The sequence below is a fragment of the Rissa tridactyla genome, chromosome 1 (assembly GCF_028500815.1).
Source record: "Rissa tridactyla isolate bRisTri1 chromosome 1, bRisTri1.patW.cur.20221130, whole genome shotgun sequence".
Classification (NCBI taxonomy): Eukaryota; Metazoa; Chordata; class Aves; order Charadriiformes; family Laridae; genus Rissa; species Rissa tridactyla.
The window spans coordinates 32,949,865-32,966,903 of record NC_071466.1 but is presented as its reverse complement, the minus strand read 5'-3'; the positions used below and the strand labels follow the sequence as shown (position 1 = coordinate 32,966,903).

At 41.8% G+C, this 17,039-nt stretch overlaps 1 protein-coding gene across 3 annotated transcripts in view; it reads right to left on the bottom strand.

Annotated features, from left to right (window-relative positions):
* The window catches only part of KPNA3 (karyopherin subunit alpha 3), a 54,147-nt gene extending 37,323 nt beyond the window's left edge, over positions 1-16,824 (bottom strand). For 2 of the 3 annotated variants that reach the window (XM_054205169.1, XM_054205178.1), the window contains exon 1: positions 16,660-16,824. In XM_054205169.1, the coding sequence (XP_054061144.1) occupies positions 16,660-16,743 (84 nt within the window). In that variant the 5' untranslated portion in view covers positions 16,744-16,824. Of the gene's footprint in view, positions 1-1,990; positions 2,095-16,659 lie in introns of those variants that run through there. The other variant, XM_054205188.1, reaches the window with a different exon arrangement.
* Positions 16,825-17,039: the final 215 nt, after the last annotated feature.

Below are 17,039 nucleotides of genomic sequence, written 5' to 3'. Positions count from 1 at the left end.
CATGACCAGTGCCCTCAGCTAGATGTAACGCTGACATTATTTCTAACTTGATGATACTACTGTTCCACTTCATGTCCCTGACATATGAGATGACCATTACATACCAGCATATTTAACACCATGGATTTCACTTCATACATGTCGATTGTTGCAATTATAGAAGGTATGTGAAAAACAAATGAATGAACTCGCAAGTGGCCTGATTTCTTAGTTTTATGCCTGCCACTTAATTGGGATTTGTTCAGACTATTCCCCGTCTTGATTTTCTCCTCTTTACAACAGGAGCTGATGGACTAGTCCACATTAGTGATGGACTGCTCTATGATAGACCTCTGAATGTCTGCAATTTGGCTATCCTTGCCTTGAGAGACCATACTCTTAAGACCAAAACATGCTTCAACCTCATTTGATTACTGGAAATGCACGTATACATACAGCACCATACTATATACTGGACTCTCTTGCCAGGCTTTTGCAAGTTTTATTTTAAACAAGGTACAATTTCTAACCTTATCTGATGTGGGGGAGCAAGGGAAGGGGGCAAAGCCCAAATTTTACTCTCCAAAACCCAGACTTAAGTGATCCAGTTAATTTTTTGTCCTGACTTGGCATTTCTTAAAAGGTAGGTATTTAAAGCTTGTGTTTCAGACGAAACATTTTAGAAATACAGCAGGTTATCAGCACCTTCCTACAGCCTCAGAAGCAGTAAACATACTATAATACAATAGCATATAAAAGAAGCAGTCCTAAGTACCACTGCAAGCCTCCCCTTAAGGAAGCATTACCACTGCATCCAAAATAACACACTTTTATGCTACCTGCAAGTCCCAGCATGTAGGGAACTCATAGGCATTTACAAGAGATTTATATAGTAGTAGAAAGGTCGAACATTTTCCCCAACCGACACAGGTCAGCTAAAACAGAGAGAAGACACAGAATTATTCTGCAACTTAACCCCACGGATCCATTACCAGCTTTCAGGCTGGGAGGACAACCATGCACACATGCAACATGAGTTGAAGTCTAGCGAGATGTTACCAATGGATCTAATACAGTGTTTGACATCCACAGCATCTGACCGCGGTCACTTCTTGGCTTAATGTACTAAAACAAGCAACTTCATGTCACACAAACAGCACATCTCAAAACTACCCCCCAAGACAAATCTGAACTGTTTCGCTGAATAATTAAAAAAACCCCAGACTCCAAATCTCAGAAAGGCAAAACTTCCCGTAGGGAAAATCCTATAAATCACAAAAAATATGACAGTTTATTCACACAGAATCCGAACTGTGAGGCTGCTCCAAAACAGAGATATTAATGCACCATACACAAGGTGTATGTGTAAATTGTGAATAGTAACTATCAGTCAGCATGTACTATTAAGAAATAAGAACATACAACACTTACCAAATTGTGCTACAACATTACAAGTCAAGTCAGACTTAAGTTCATAAGGCTTTTGCAACAAGAGATTTCTTCTCCCCAGTTCACTATCTGTGAAGAACAATTACTTACCAGTGTGTTTGACAGACTGACATAACCACAGTAATGCATCAAGTACCGTTAAGTCTTGTAACAAGCCCAAAGTAGATGTTCAGCAATATTTCTAATTTCAATTTCCCTGATATTTTGTTATTTTATAAAATAAACCAGAAAAAAAATAAATTGCATAACAAAAGATCTACTAGATGCTGTTAGATACACCAGTATTCGCACTTCTACCTTGAATTTCTGAATAGCCTTCCAAAGCCAGATACCAAGTTTATGTGCCAAGAATCTCTCCTTAGCACCTTCCACTTGAAAGAAAAATAATCCCTAGTTCCATCGAAGTATCAAAACTGAAATTAGTTTTATACGCTAATAAAGAAAATCACTACGCACATTAGGGCTGTTGTGTTACGGACCGTAAGGGAACCTTGCTTCAGGCCAATATAAAACACAAAAATGCTAAGCTGACAAAAGACAAGAGATTTAAGAGACACTAGACCTTGAAAATAAAACAAGCCTCAAGGAAGACTTCAAGGAATGCCTCAGCCCCTGTAAAACTGCCTTTGACACACTCAATGGGCAGAAGCGACAGAGAATACAGCCATCCTCGTCAGATCAGCATTTCAGCTCTGGTATCTCTCTTTCAGCTCTGGTATTTCTCTTCCAACAAGAGGCTGACAGGAAACTCAAAGCTCAATTTCAGAGCCACCTGTGGAGAAGGGAAACGTCTTACTGATTTTTCAGTTGATATTTGGTTTATGACAGAAGACAAAACTGTACATAAAATTCTTGATATCAATAAGCAATGGCTGAAGAGAACCCCGGACAATTCTGAATTATCAGTGTAACAGTAACCCTTACCGCCAGCACATTCAAACAATTATTTTTAAGTGACTGAACATCTGGGACCCTCTGGCTCAACCACACATACTTCACAAGTACCATTTGTGAAACCCTGCACAAAGGTGTACAAGACACTCACTTAAAGAGCAAGTATCACTGCTGTAACACTACCACTTGATGTCCTAAGACAGCCTATCTGTACTCTCCTGGCAAACATAAAAAAAAAAAAGATTACTTTGAAGTTTTGAATAGAATTGAGATTCTAGAGGAGAGAATTAAGTCTAGCAAGCTTCTCTGGCTGCTTAAGCCTTTGTTTAACATAGAAAACATTTAACTGTATAATACATTACCCCAAAAGGCAACTGATATAGCTTCTGTAAACTAAAAAAAAAACAACAAAAAACAACCAACCAACCAAACAACAAACAAACCCCCCAAAAAAACCAAAAAAACACACCCACAAAAAATCAAGGAATTCCAAAACCAATCAGCTGTACCTGTCTTACATATATCAGAACAAGGTAACACATGTTCCAAAACCCTCTGTAGCAAATACATAGCGTAGAGTGTTTTTCCTGGGAAACAAAAAACCAAACCTCTCCCAAAGACATACTAAACTACAGGAAAATAATTCAGGCTAATTCAAAAGGACAAAACCGCATTTGAGACATAGCAGTCAGAAGAGTCCTTGTATTTACGAAAGAATGATTTAAAACATTGGTACCATTTTATGCAAGTTATATCTCATTCACAATGAAATATCAGGACTAGTCTTAGGGTTTCTGTTAATTTGAAATTTCTACTTCATATCTAAAAATCAATCTTAATCAATTATAAGCACTTTAAAGTCCCTTAAGTATCACTTTCAGAGATAAGAAATTCTGGATACCTGTTTATACTTCATCTCCCGTTACAGTACAAATCAGAAAATCAAAACTATTAAATATATGAATGACACAACTAGTGAGAAGCTCAAGTCATTACATTCCCTTTGTTATGCTGGTATAAAGATTTCTTAAATGAAATTAAAAATGAAGTTTCACGTACAAGAGGTTTAATAATGTAGATTCTCTGTACAGCAAAAAAAAAAATAACCAAATGCTGCAACAGTAAGTGGCATGAATTTTAAACATTTTAACCGTTTTTAGCTATGTCAATTGTGTGAGAAGGAAGATGAAAGCATCACCATCTAATGACTAAAAATCTACTTACCATTGTAACAACAAGATCTGGAGCTCAGTGTGGTTCTCACCCAGACTAGCCACTTCATTAAGTGGGATACCTGAGGAGCGTCATCTTTTAATCAACACATTTACACCACTTTCACTGCAACAGGAGCAAGTCCAGAAAACACCAGAGATGGAGAGGCAGGGAACAGATGTTTTTATGCCAGCCAGCATATCAATGTTGCCAGCACGGCTGGCCTGCCAGCTGCCCCACGAGCACTTAGCTGGCCACCCCTGCTCTCCTGCTTGGCCACCCCTGCCCTCCTGCTGTCCGACCAGCATGCATGAGCCTGCAGCTAGCCCACGTAAGCCGGAAAGCCAAGCACACCTTGGCAAGATGAACACTACACACTAATATCAGTTTTGGCTATTCTCTGGATACAAAACCTAAGTTTTCAGGAACTTTGGTAAGATGTGCATTTAGCTGCTTTTGAAAGTTCAGCTATTAAGTGGAAAAGAAAGAATAAGTTCACTGACTGATTCTAATTTCTCCGCATCTACAAACTTCATTAAGAGATAACCGGCCATTTAAATTTCTTTATTTTCTGCTCTTGCCTCTCAACATTACAGGAACTGGTCTCAGAAAACCAGAAGATACAAATCTTACAGGAAAGAGCTACCCTGAATACATAGCTGGGATAGCAAAGTAGCTTGATTAAACATACAGGGTACCCGAAGAGATTAGGATTTGCAAATCAATTCCAGGCTACTTCCACCTGCCTAACTGACAGAAAAAAAAACTGGCCCAGTTCCAACAGCTGGATTGGATTTAACTAATACCTCCCCTCTTGCATATGAGCATACCCTAGAGTACAGTTTAAATACTCCACAATGTAGGTGCGGGTGCAATACAGTGAAAGGAGAAGGTGTTTGCATTGATGAAGTAAATGCTGTTCTTCCCTAGAAATCGCTTTATTAGCCTTTTTTCCTTATTCCTTCTCTGACACCTTTTAACAAGCATGAAATGCTTGCACATGAAAATGCAGAAGCCTGGGAGCTGGGCTGGTTTTGGGCAGGAAAAAATTTTAAAGTGCCTGTTGGTATACAATAGTTGAGATGATTAAGGTTGTCATCTGCCTATCTTTTGTTAACATTAGAAGTTAAATATTCCATGTTTGCATATGAATATAATTTGTTAGTATGTGTAAAGTTGAGGCTTAAACTGATGTTATTGTTCCACTTGTTCTTGTGCAGCTTCAGTCAAAAATCAGAGAGACAAAGGGACGCTGATAGAAGGTGATGCTGCTGTTCTACCTGTTCACGCTTTCAAAGTGCATATAGCTTACTCCAAGAATTGCAAGCAAATCACAATATATGAAGGAAAAATTCTGAGACTACTAAATTGAAATTCTGAGACAGCAACACAATGGTCAGAATGCAACTATTTAATCACAACTGAAAGAACTAAAACCAATGACATTGTACACATTAATACCCTCTGTTTCTTTTGGATGTGCAAAAAGATTTGACATCCATACCAAACTAAAACAAGTGTTTAGTCAAAATTAACCCTTCCTACTAGGTTTATTCCTTTAGTTACAAGCATCATGGATTACTACCCAGCCTTTTTTACCCCCCCTCAGTGTATGTTCTAGGCAGACTCTTTCACCAAATCACTTCCCCTCACCCAATTTTGAGATTTACCTAATTACCAAGTACTCCCATAAAGCTCCAAATTGTCCTTCTAAGAAAAACAGTGATGTTTTTCAGTCATACAGACTACAAAGTTAGAACAACTTCACCTCTGGCTTTGTTATCATAGCTCCATATTAAATTATGCTGACCCAGTTAGAAATGCAGGCAGGGGGCATGGATTCCATAGTACAAGCAACAGATCTACCAAAGCAGCCAAATACACTTACAATGTGCCTGTACCCTGAGCTGAGACTCCGAGAGAGTTTTATTTCTTTTGATTGCTGTTTGAACCAAAAGGTATTTGCTCCTCTTTTGGGGAAACATTCTGTTATTTTGCAGAAAGCATGAGAACTTGGTTCAGATTCTCTGTGTGCTGCAGAACCTTAACGCTAGAAAGTTTCCTTTTGGCTCATAACCTTTAATGCAGTACTAAGTACATTAGGAGCAGAGTGACATATTTACACTACTGTATTTTATGCCATAATCTGTCTGGGACTTGCGTTCCTCAAGGTTAGTAAGGGCTGCTGAAGGAAAACTAGTTCTTATGCAGTTGGAGCTGCCAAGCTACTTGATTTTTAATCCCCAGTTTGGGGCCCCTAAAATGAATACCAGCTGCTTTTTGTTAGCCAGTCTGTGGCAAGACAATTCAAGTATCTGAACCTGGCTAGTCTCAGCAAACTGGATACATCAGATATCCACTGTGACTCTTTTACTTAGTGATGGGTAATGACTCACTGAAGTCACACATGCATGCCGGTATGGAAAGCCACAAGCCTCCAATCATTGTTGCTTCATGGTGCTGACTCACCTGAAAGCCCTATGGAAGCAGACAAAGCTGACCATTCATATTATCTACTTCTACTGCTCCAAAAGACAGCAGAAAAGCAATTACTAAATTTATTTCTTACCAGCTCTTCTGCGAGCATATTCTTCAAGGTCCCAACATCCTCTCTGCATTTGTTTAACCTGCATACCGAGCTACTACCAGCAAAGAATTGAGATGTGAACGCTCATGTTTTAATTTCCATATACCAATTACCCAGTTTACAAGTACAGACATATCAAACAATCCTCAGGAGACTGGACCTGAAGCAATTTAGCTGGATGCATTCAACACAAATTGCACCAATGCTGAAGGACACAAAGCAGTCCAGAATACAATCAACACGTTATCTGCTGTTTTAATATAGAATAAAAGAATTCAACATCAAAACTCAACTGGGGGAAGGAAGACAGAATCTAAAAGATTTCCAGTTACTGCGGTCATGTGAATGAAGGACATCATACCTAGTCAAAAGTTTTACAGCATATCCATTAAGATATAGATCTTAACACTGTTAATTATACCTTTACTGACATCAGACCAAAGACCACAACATCGCCCCTATATGGGCTCCATTGCTCCATCTGAAGTCAAACTGAAGTTTCCAGGTAATCCCACAGCACCTCAAGCTAACTCATCAGCTGGTCTGCACAGACCAACAGGCAGGCAGCAAGGATCACCAACTAATTCAAAGTATTCATTTTGTCCTGTGGTCCTAACAGAGCAAGAAACCTGTCCGTAGTTTTACTAAGAGCGGTGGCAATGCAGCCACTGTTATCTCCACTTTGACAAGGGCCCACCTTGAGGAACTTAACTGTGGAGTTTTCTCATTTATGCTACAGCCCAATAGAAACTACTGGTCTGAAGTATACAAGTCTTTCATTTTTTCCTGTACTTTTTGGAAACAGAAGGGCATAGTGAATTTCACAATTATGCCAGCTTTACCTTATCCGAATACTGTGATATGCCAAATAGGCAAGAACAGTAGATAACCAAGATAACCTAATTACAAGTGATTCCTAGTCACGCTTTTAGAAAAAGAAGACTAAGGCTTCTTGGAACACTTAAAATACATAAAAGGATTTGAAATTTGGTACAGTTTTATATTACAGGAATCTGCTTTCGCCAGTATACAAATTTCTATGCAGATACGTGAACACTAAAAAGATACTTATTATTTTCCTGTACTGTACAAACAGCATGGCAGACACTTCAGAATATCCTAGAAATGGAAGTTTATCCTGTCCTTGAGAGAGACCAAGGAAAGCACCTACATGACTCCTTGGTCTCTCTCAAGACATGACACCACCTCTGTCCTCTCCTAGAATTTCTAGGCAAGCATCCCTCCCATTCCCTCAGCCAGAAGAGAAAGTACACCAACCTGTCTATTCAGTTGAATAAGCAGAAGAGTCGATTGCCATTGCAAAAAAGCAGGAGTCCCTTTCCCCTTCTACAATCTTGACCCCAATTCAGAGGTATAGGTTCAGTTTTTTCTAACGGATGTTACCAGAAACCAAATCCACCACTTTTAATGCCATATTTCACAGCCAAAATACAGTCTTCACTTGTATACAGGACATGAAAACAGAAAACAGAAGAGAAAAATTAAAATTACCGTTCGCGGTAACTAGGTGCAAACATCAGACCAGAATTTTGATCTTTACATCAGCATAAAGACATAAATAAGCCCTTTTAAATGTAAAAGCTTTTATAAAATTGTAGATAACCCCTTTCAAGAATCTAATTACAAAATGAAGTATTTGGTCGGAAAGACCTCACAGACTTCTGGGGCAAATGCTGCAGAAGACCAGACATTCTTAAGCTTGCTAAATATTTATACTAGTTTCCCCTAGGAAAAAAAAAAAAACAAAACCAAAAAAAACCAAAAAAAAGCCTACTAGCCAGATACTACCTTCTTGTGCAATCTATGTTTGAACAAAGCCACTCCCTTTCCAGATACTTAAAAGTCTTCAACTATGATATCAAAGTACCTCAGACAATCATTCTAGGATTCTATGATATATTTATAAGCACCTCCCTGTGAAGTGAGGAAAAAAAAAAGTGCTATTATTCTATCTATAAAATGGGAAATAATAATTGCAATTTGCATACATTCACAGGGTGCCATGAAAAAAAAAAAAACAACAAATCAAGTCCTTAGAGAGCTAGTCTATATATTCAACCACAGTAAGCTTTTCTGGTGTACATGAGCCATTACATGGCTCAAATAAAAATCAGATTTTTTTTTTATTATTTTTTGAAAGACGTAATCAAAAGGGGAAAAAAAGATTAAACGTGCTAGCTGCCTAATTAAATCTATGAAGAGATCATTCTGCTCAAGATGCAAGAGAAAACAACAAACCCAGCTGATAACCCAGGAAGAAGATGGAGTATTAGGAATTAGAAAATACACTCCAGCAACACCCCACAATCTTTTATGAACCCTGTCAGCAACCGTTCTGATTTAATCACCTCAGTACCGTGAATTCTAGATGCTTCTACCTCACTTCCTAACATGACATAAACCCTGATTCCATGTTTCTGCCATTTGAACATTTTGCGTATCATACTTCTCGAGGATACCTTCAGTTCCTAAATATTCCAATTTAGACATCCTTCCATTAAAAGGCTAGCCCTAAAAAGTTGCTTAGACCACCAGAAATGGTCTGGTTTTGACGGACAAGAACCATTACAAAACTCCTTCAAACCTCACAGCTTTAGGGCCCATCAAAACACAGGTTACACTGAGCACAGAGGTATAGTTGACCATACCCCTACAGGCAATGGGCATGGGAAGAGGGTACTGACAGGTTCTGAACTTCCGCTGGCAGCTCGTGATGCTCAAATGCGCTGTCACATTGATTGCTTGTGTCAGAGCTCCATAAATGTCTCTTCTTGTCTGAAAGGTTGCTCTTCACTGCTGGCGGTTGTGTGTTATGAACACTACCCACTACCAGCCCATGTGCTTCTTGCACACTTGACGAACAGTGGTCAACAGCATCCTACTGACCCCTAGCAGGGCGCTCTTGTTTCAGGATTCTCTCTTGATGTGAAAAGCCTTCTATATCTGGCTGCAAGTCACATTTCTGGTGCAGAGAAATCACTACCACTGACTTTGCATTTAACATTTGTGTGCATGAAAAGCAGCAAGGGACCCTAAAGCCAAAAAGCTGCATGCAAAGACAGTATCTGTTGGTTAGGGTGACCTTAGCTTACCTGGGAGAGAGCTACAATGTCTCTCTGCATAATTTCATCAACTTTCTGACTTGCACTGTAGTTGACTAAGAAAAGGCAAGGACTAGGACTTTCTGAGAACTGCAAACCTGAAATCTCACATTGTACCTCGCCAGGAATCCCTTACTGCACCTCTGAAATATCTGGATGCAAGTCACCCTAGCAACCTGTCTGACCACCTTCTAACCATCTTCTCCTCACGAAAACAAGCTTTGGGTACGTTCCACAGCAGCAAGTTTGCAATGGGGCTTGAACACTCATTAAAATACATCTCCATCAGGGCTAACAAGTCAAACTATGAGGAAGCCATTTCTCCAAGTTGATTTTGCAAATCACCTAGTCCATTACTACCTCCCAAATCCACCTGTTACTGAATCTGACAATAAGCAAGGTTAAAAATGCACAAGAAGAGATGCTCAGCTGGTCAGACATGACAGAATATGGGGAAACAAGTAATTCAGTAATAGGTGTTTGAATGGGGAAGATATTAATTCTGTGTCACATTCTGCAGGCATTCATACAGCGTATACATATTCCTATTTTGTACTTGCTGCATTTATTACACACACACAATCAAGTTTAAAACTGACTGTAACATTTGCTTAACCTGAGAAAGGAGACAAGTGTCAGCTGACACAGAAGAAACGATATGGAGCTTCCCCAGCAGATTTAATGGTGTCAATCTGCCTGTGAAAGGATAACAATCCAACAGCTAAGTATCACTAGACAAGGTATACCTCCTCACCTTCACACTGACCTCTTTGAGCCAGCACTGGTCTTCCCCAGACATGAAGGGCTGGCTCAGGAAGCTAAGGGAGCCGAAAATTAAAGAAACACAAAGAGCTTTGTAACTAGTTCACTCCAACGCGCAGCCAGTTCTGATGCAGGACTAACTTTCTGGAAGAAACTAGCTCTTTTTACTACCCATATAAAATTTTGTGAAATGGAATGTAAAGCCCACAGCTTCTGATATTAAAGAAGCAATCAGGAATACCAATTCAGTATCAGAGTTTTACACTGCTGGGTATTTTGGAAACAGCTGACAGACCCTATTCTTGGAAAATACAGGTTTTACAGCCTCAAAGAACTTATGTAAAAATATCTAAAGGCCTCTTAAAACTAGTATGACAGTTATGCTGCTACCAACTTTGACAGTTTACAAGCTAAAAATCAATTTTTTAATAGAAGAAACTTTAGAGATACTAGTGCAACTGCTGCAGTGTTACAAATACACACAAATGAAGAAAAACAGATTCTGTAATTACAGTAAGATTAGCTAAGGCTTGGTATATCACAACAACAAACAGCAATAATTGGGCCTCAATCCAGCAAGTACAGATCCCAATCAGCTTACGAAGATTACGCTCATCATGAGATGCCATCTCCAAATTGTTTTCTCCACAGGTATTTCTGAAATAAACTATGACTTCCTAAGGTCATACCTTACCTGTTTGCAAGGGCACACAGTGATAGGATGAGGGGCAATGGTTTTAAACTAGAGCAGGGTACATTTAGATTAGACATTAGGGAGAAGTTCTGTACAATGAGGGTGGTGAGACACTGGCACAGGTTGCCCAGAGAGGTGGTGGAGGCCCCATCCCTGGAGACATTCAAGGCCAGGCTTGATGAGGCTCTGAGCAACCTGATCTAGTTGAAGATGTCCCTGCTTACTGCAGGGGGGCTGGACTAGATGACCTTTAAGGGTCCCTTCCAACCCAACACATTCAATGATTCTAAGGTATCCGTGTCTTTAAGTATTTTAAAATGCAATGCTTTCAGTTGATTTTGAACCTCACAAGGAAAAAAAAAAGACAGTATATCTAAGTGGACCTATCAGCTGTTTGTTTTCTGCCAAAAGTCACAAATGTTTCACAGCATTGTACTACTCACTTGCAAACTAACTAAAGTTTGGAGAATTCTGTAGCAATAGCAACTGAGGAGGCTTTCCACATCTACCTCTTACTTCCTATCCAGGTAACTCTTTCCAAGGTACAAACATGTACACCTCTATTCTGCCAAGAGTATACTGGCCTGAAAGGGCAATAAAGAAGCTGCAGGAGTCAGAGCTTAGAAACTCTGCATGAGAGTACTGGACCTTTTATTAAACTCCGTTCACAACAGCAAGCTACCTGACACGTGTGTTTTCACTTAAACTACTGAGATTCACCAAGCCAGCGAGGCTATTAAGACAGTGGGTCCACAGTAGCTTAAACCAGCCTAAATCAGCTGTTACAGCCCTACTCCCTCACAGCCCTTCTTTTGCCAGTATCCATTCCTGTGCCAGCAAAGTGAAAGGCAGAAAGCTGATCAATCTTTCCGACTGTGAAAAGCTAACAATCCGATAGTTAAATACCACTATACAAGGTATACTTCCTCCCCTTCACACTGACCTTTTTGAGCCAGCACAGGTAAAAGGCATCTCCTGAAAGAAACTGGATTGTTGCAAAGTATCTAGGAGTAACAGACTTTCTGGAATTGCTACAAGCCTTACTTGTTCCATGCAGTGTTTGAGGGGAGTACAGGCAGACAGCAAGAACACTAGTCAGTGCACAGAACAGCATCAAGAAATGAGCTGGTAGCAGCATGTCTGCTCATTTCTTAACACTGTGCAGCTATGGTACCTCCACTGCAATAAACCTTTGATATCTGATGGGAACATGGCTTTAAGTCAACCTATACCTTTCGCAGATGCCCAGAGACTGTACAGATTTGGCCTCCCCAGGACGGTATTTCTCTTCTTGCAAAAAAAAAATTATGGCAGCATGACAGAAAAATGTGAATAAATTCAAGCATCCTCAAGAACTAGATACACACTGTTAGCAAAGCAGCAACAGTAAATACACTGAAGCTGCCAGAGCTGATGATGGAGATCTGGGCTAAGCCCATTTTCTTGGTCGGGACGTTGAAGGTACAGAATAAAAATGGATCCTTCAAAGTCCCTGCGCCCAAAGGTGATACAATTGCCCCCAAAAAAACGTAACTGGGGAAAAGACGTCAGTGGCCAGGGCCTCTGAATCTTAAAATCAAATAGAGCAGGAGTAGGTGAAAGACGACAGAGTGACTATGTCTCCTTCTGCTAAACAATCTTCAACAAATTTCAGGAGGTTAATCCTACAGCCTAAGCAACAGAAGTTCAAGGACTCGTGTTCTTTTAACTTATGATTAAGTGTATGACAAGTATACAAAAAGGAAATTTTAATCCCAGTCACTGAAGTGTTTTTACAGAAAGTTATTTAGGTTATAAGGCACTAACTCCTTGCTAGTTGTTTGTCTGGGTTTTTTTAATGAGTGCACATGGAACTTTACATTTGATGCAGTGTGTGTTTTTCTAATTAGATGATCACATAGTCTCATTGTACCACACACAAAAATAACAGTAAGGCATGCAGACAGCCCTACAAATTATAACATCTTTGTTCATCAATAATCTTTCCTCAGTTTTAGTAAGGGATGCTGACTAATCCTGACACAAAGAAATGGGCTGAATTGTTTGATCTGTCACCTTAAACATCAGAACAGTGAGCCAACATATGGGTGCCTGCTACTGTAATAAAAAATAAGTAACAGTTCTGTCCAAGAATGTTGAGAAGTAAAAAAGTCTAAGAAGAAAGTTACTAAGCAAAGAATGAAGTTGAAGAACTGCAAATGGAAAGATCAGAAGGTTCAAATTAGGTTTTCTAAAAGCTAGGTGAGCTTAGACGTCAAAAAAACCAAATAAATCCATCAGTTACAACGGATATTATGAATTAAGTGATTGCAACTGTTTAGTCTTGTCCTGTAAAGTCTCAATAGTATTGGAATAATCAGAGCCACACATTTAGAAGAAACCCACTGAGACTTAAGACTACACACTTATGAGCAACACAGGGAAGTTTTCTTTATATATGGGACAGTTTAAAAAGCCCTTTCACATCTCTAGAGAATACAAAATTGAGAAGATTGTGAGGAGAAACTGTTCTGGCAGTTGTTTGTCCAGATGAAGCCACTAGTGTCTTGGCTCCTTATAGCTCAACTCTGCAGGTTCAGGTTAGGTCTGTCTGCTGCTAATCACATGTACCTATAAAAGTAGAAGAGTCTCACTAATAAAAGCAAGAACACAAACTCATATTAAGTGAGTAACACTTCATTTCTGGCATTCGATTTTGCTATTACCCCTTTTGGGGGCTAAATACTTTTTGGGAGTATTAATACCTCAAAATCAGAATTTCAGTTCTATATACACAACTTTATCTCCTTAACAGAGGAAGCCAGCGCAAGTGTAACAAACTTCCACCCAAACCTGAAACTAGGAAAAGCAGAGTGAACCCATGCAGGCCAAGGATTCAGAAGCTTTGACTTCTGCTCAACAGATATGTCGCTTTGCTCTTAGAAAAGGAGCACAATGAGAAGTTGCATGGGGGACCGAGGTCTGTCTTAACACAAAACAGAAGTACTTACTCATCTTTTGTTTCCCTTAAAGTTGCATTAACAAAAAAGCAAAGACAATTATATGGCCTAGCAAACCCAGTAATAAAATATCAGTTAACTACAAATTAAAGGAGTAAGTATTTTGGTCTGGCGGAAGAGTCTGTACCCAGAGGGGATCAATAACAACTCATCACTATTTATTAGAAGCCAAAAGGAATATTACCAAAGAATGTATTCAAGCCTGATGAGTTCAAAGGCAGCGACTGTCTCCAGACAGAAGGTGACTCAAACGCCACTGTTTTCAAACTGAACTTCAGAGCATACGGCTTAGAATATTTTAGATTTTCCAAAGGATACAATCTAGATATCAGACCAGAATTTATTCCTTCATCATCCTAACCACTTATTTTCTTATTGCTGGAACTTGACAAAACGCGTAGATGCAGGTCAATGCCAATGATAGCACTGATGCCTCCTGGATTCCAAAGTTACCTACTGAAAAGTGCTGCACAGGGACCAAAACAAGTGTATTTAATAGCTGACAGTTGGGAACTACATATAATATTTGATTTAGGAAAAAAAAAAAAAAAAAAAAAAAAAAACGTTTTGTGGAGAACTGATAACTTTCACTAAGTACAGACAAACTGTCCAGTCAGCAAGCCAGCCTGTGCAGCAGTATCTCAAGAGAAGCACACTAAGTAATGGAAATTACATAGCAGTGCTGCTCTCCTTCATTCTCTACCATAAACCTACACTGCTCTACTTCTAGAGACTAAAGTTAGATAAAGTTTACTTAGAAGGGTACTTCTAATATGAACTTTTAAATAAGCACCATGATCAGAAAAAAAGTCAAAAAGGAGGTACAGTAGAAAATTTCAGACATTTAATACAAATCAATTTGTTTTGAAAGACACTGACATGTTTATATCATTTTAGCATATCTCCATGGGTACACAACTTTCCTCATACTTCTGTGTTTAATCTGTTTAAAGTCGTCCCCAAAAGAAAGATGGTTCTTAGATTTTAACTCTTTTCAAAAGTGTGGATGAAAGCTCTAACCACATTAACATTGTTGGAGCTATCTGCCAAAGAGTCTTAGGCTCAGCCACAAAAGGAAGTCAGTCAGCATACTGGAAGATAACCCTAGAGCATAGACTTCTCCATAACAGCAAATACCCTATTCCAAAATAATTACTCCCCTTCGGGAAGAAATGAGAGCTAAGCTACCTTAGCTGGTCTAGTATAACTAATTTCAGTAAAGCTTAGGCAGTCATTTCCCTTCCTCCCCCCCCCCCCAGAGGCAGATACTTAATTCCCCTAGTCTTGGGCATGCTATAATATAAGCAAGTATGGATGACAGATCAGTTCACACTAGGCATGAACATACCTAACCTTTCCCTGTTTAGAGCTCTGATGGATTCAGGCCAGTCAGTGACTGAGAAAGCAGCAACAAAGCCAGTAACCAATACAGGGAGATGAGACAAGGACAAAATGAATGAGGAGCAGCAGGAAGAGTCTCACTGGATGATAAGGGGAAAGAGAAACCCACCACGCCTCCTCCTTACCCTGAAAAGCAACTGCTAAACAGAAGGATGGGCAATTTTTAGTTACTTTCTAACATTTACTAATGTTAGCCAGAAGTGCTGAAGTTATCATAGTCTTTACACACAACATTTTCTGTGAGAAAGATTCACTGTCACCAAGTTCAAAAAAAATTAAGATAAAGATTAGTTTACACTGTGAATGTCATCTTAAAGACACTGCTGCTGCTAAGCCTGACCTGCATAAAATTGTCTCCACCCAAACAATAGCAGCAGAGGTGTGAATTCTGCTAAGATACAAAACGTCCTTTCAAAGGACCAAAATTCCAGCCCTACTGATCACAGATGTGAATTTAAGCAATAAAATCAACAGAAGCATGGAAAAGCCCCTCAGGTGATGTCAATGTAATCTCACATATATTTAGGTTTTCACTCTAGCGAATCCTAATCCGATTTCAATCCTAGTCTGATTTCAGAACAACTCCCTCCTCCTTCCTTTCCTATCACAGAACCTTAAACACAAGATCTGGGATTTCCTCCCTTTTTGACTGCCACTAGAATTGAAGACGTCCCCGGTAATGACACAGAGGTAATGACACCTCCAGGGAATAAGCTTCTAATCACACAGCGCCTCTGAAATTCGGGGGAGTAAACTACTACCCCATCGGCCTTAGTAAGCACCACACTCCTTCCCGATTTAGATGGAGACGCCCAGCAGACGATTACTTATGTGCCTACCAGCATTCAAAAAAAAAAAAAATAAAGAAGAGGTTGATTTAAGGCTGTACAAGGAGCAAAATGGGCCAGGACAGCGCAGTGTAAAAAGGCAGATCGGAGTGTGGGAGCGGCCCCTGCCTCCAGCACAGGCCTCCGTGTGCGGCAGCGGCACGGCGGGGCAGGAGAGGGGGGGCCGGGCAGGGCAGCCCCCGGCCCCGGCGGAAAAAGCTATTACCGCCCGGAGGAGCTGGCACAAAAGGCGGCCGGCACCATTGTCCGCCCCATCCCAGCCCCGATCCCGCCGAGCCCAGCGCGGGGGGGGGGGAGGCGGCAGGACGGGGCGGCAGCACGGAGAAGGTGGGGAGTTCATCCCGCCGCCGACCGGCCCTGCCCGGGCCCCAGCGGGCCCTCGCGCACCTCGGCATGCCGGGGAGGCGGAGGAGGGGGCCGGCACGCCGGGGCCGCGCTGGGCCCGGCCGCCCCAACCCTCCCCCCCGCCGCCGCCTCCTCCGCCCCCCGCCGGCCGCGCCCGCATGACGGAGGAGAAAAAAAAAAAAAAAAAACCCGCGGGCGTTTTCCCCGCCGCCCGCCCGCCCGCCCCGGGCGGCCGCTCCCCGCCTCCTTCCCGCCGCCCGCCGCCGCCAGCGCCGCCAGGCCCCGGCCCCTCCTCTCTCACCCGCCGGAGGGAGGGAGGCCGGGCCCGGCCGGTTCGCCGCCGCCGGCCCTCCTTCCTTTCACCTACCTCTACGTCGCGGCCCTTGTTCTTGAAGCTCTTGATGCGGTGGTTCTCCAGGCCGGCGGCGGCGGCAGCGGCGTTCTCGGCCATGGCGGCGGCGGGTCGCGGCGGCGGCGGCGGGTCCCAGCTCCTGCGAGGCGGCTCCAGCGGCGGCTCCCGGCGGCTCGCGCGAGGGAGGGGGGGGGGGGAGGAGGGAGGAGAAGGGGGGCGGGGGGAGAGCGGGACGCTCCGTGACGAGCGCGAGGGGCCGTTGCTGAGTGACGGGGGAGCGCGGCCGCCGAGCGCACGTGACGCAGCGCCGGCGGGCTCCGCCAATAGGCGGGCCGGGCCCGCCCCTCCTCGCCCCGCCCCGCCGCGGGGCATGCTGGGGGCTGTAGTCCCGACGG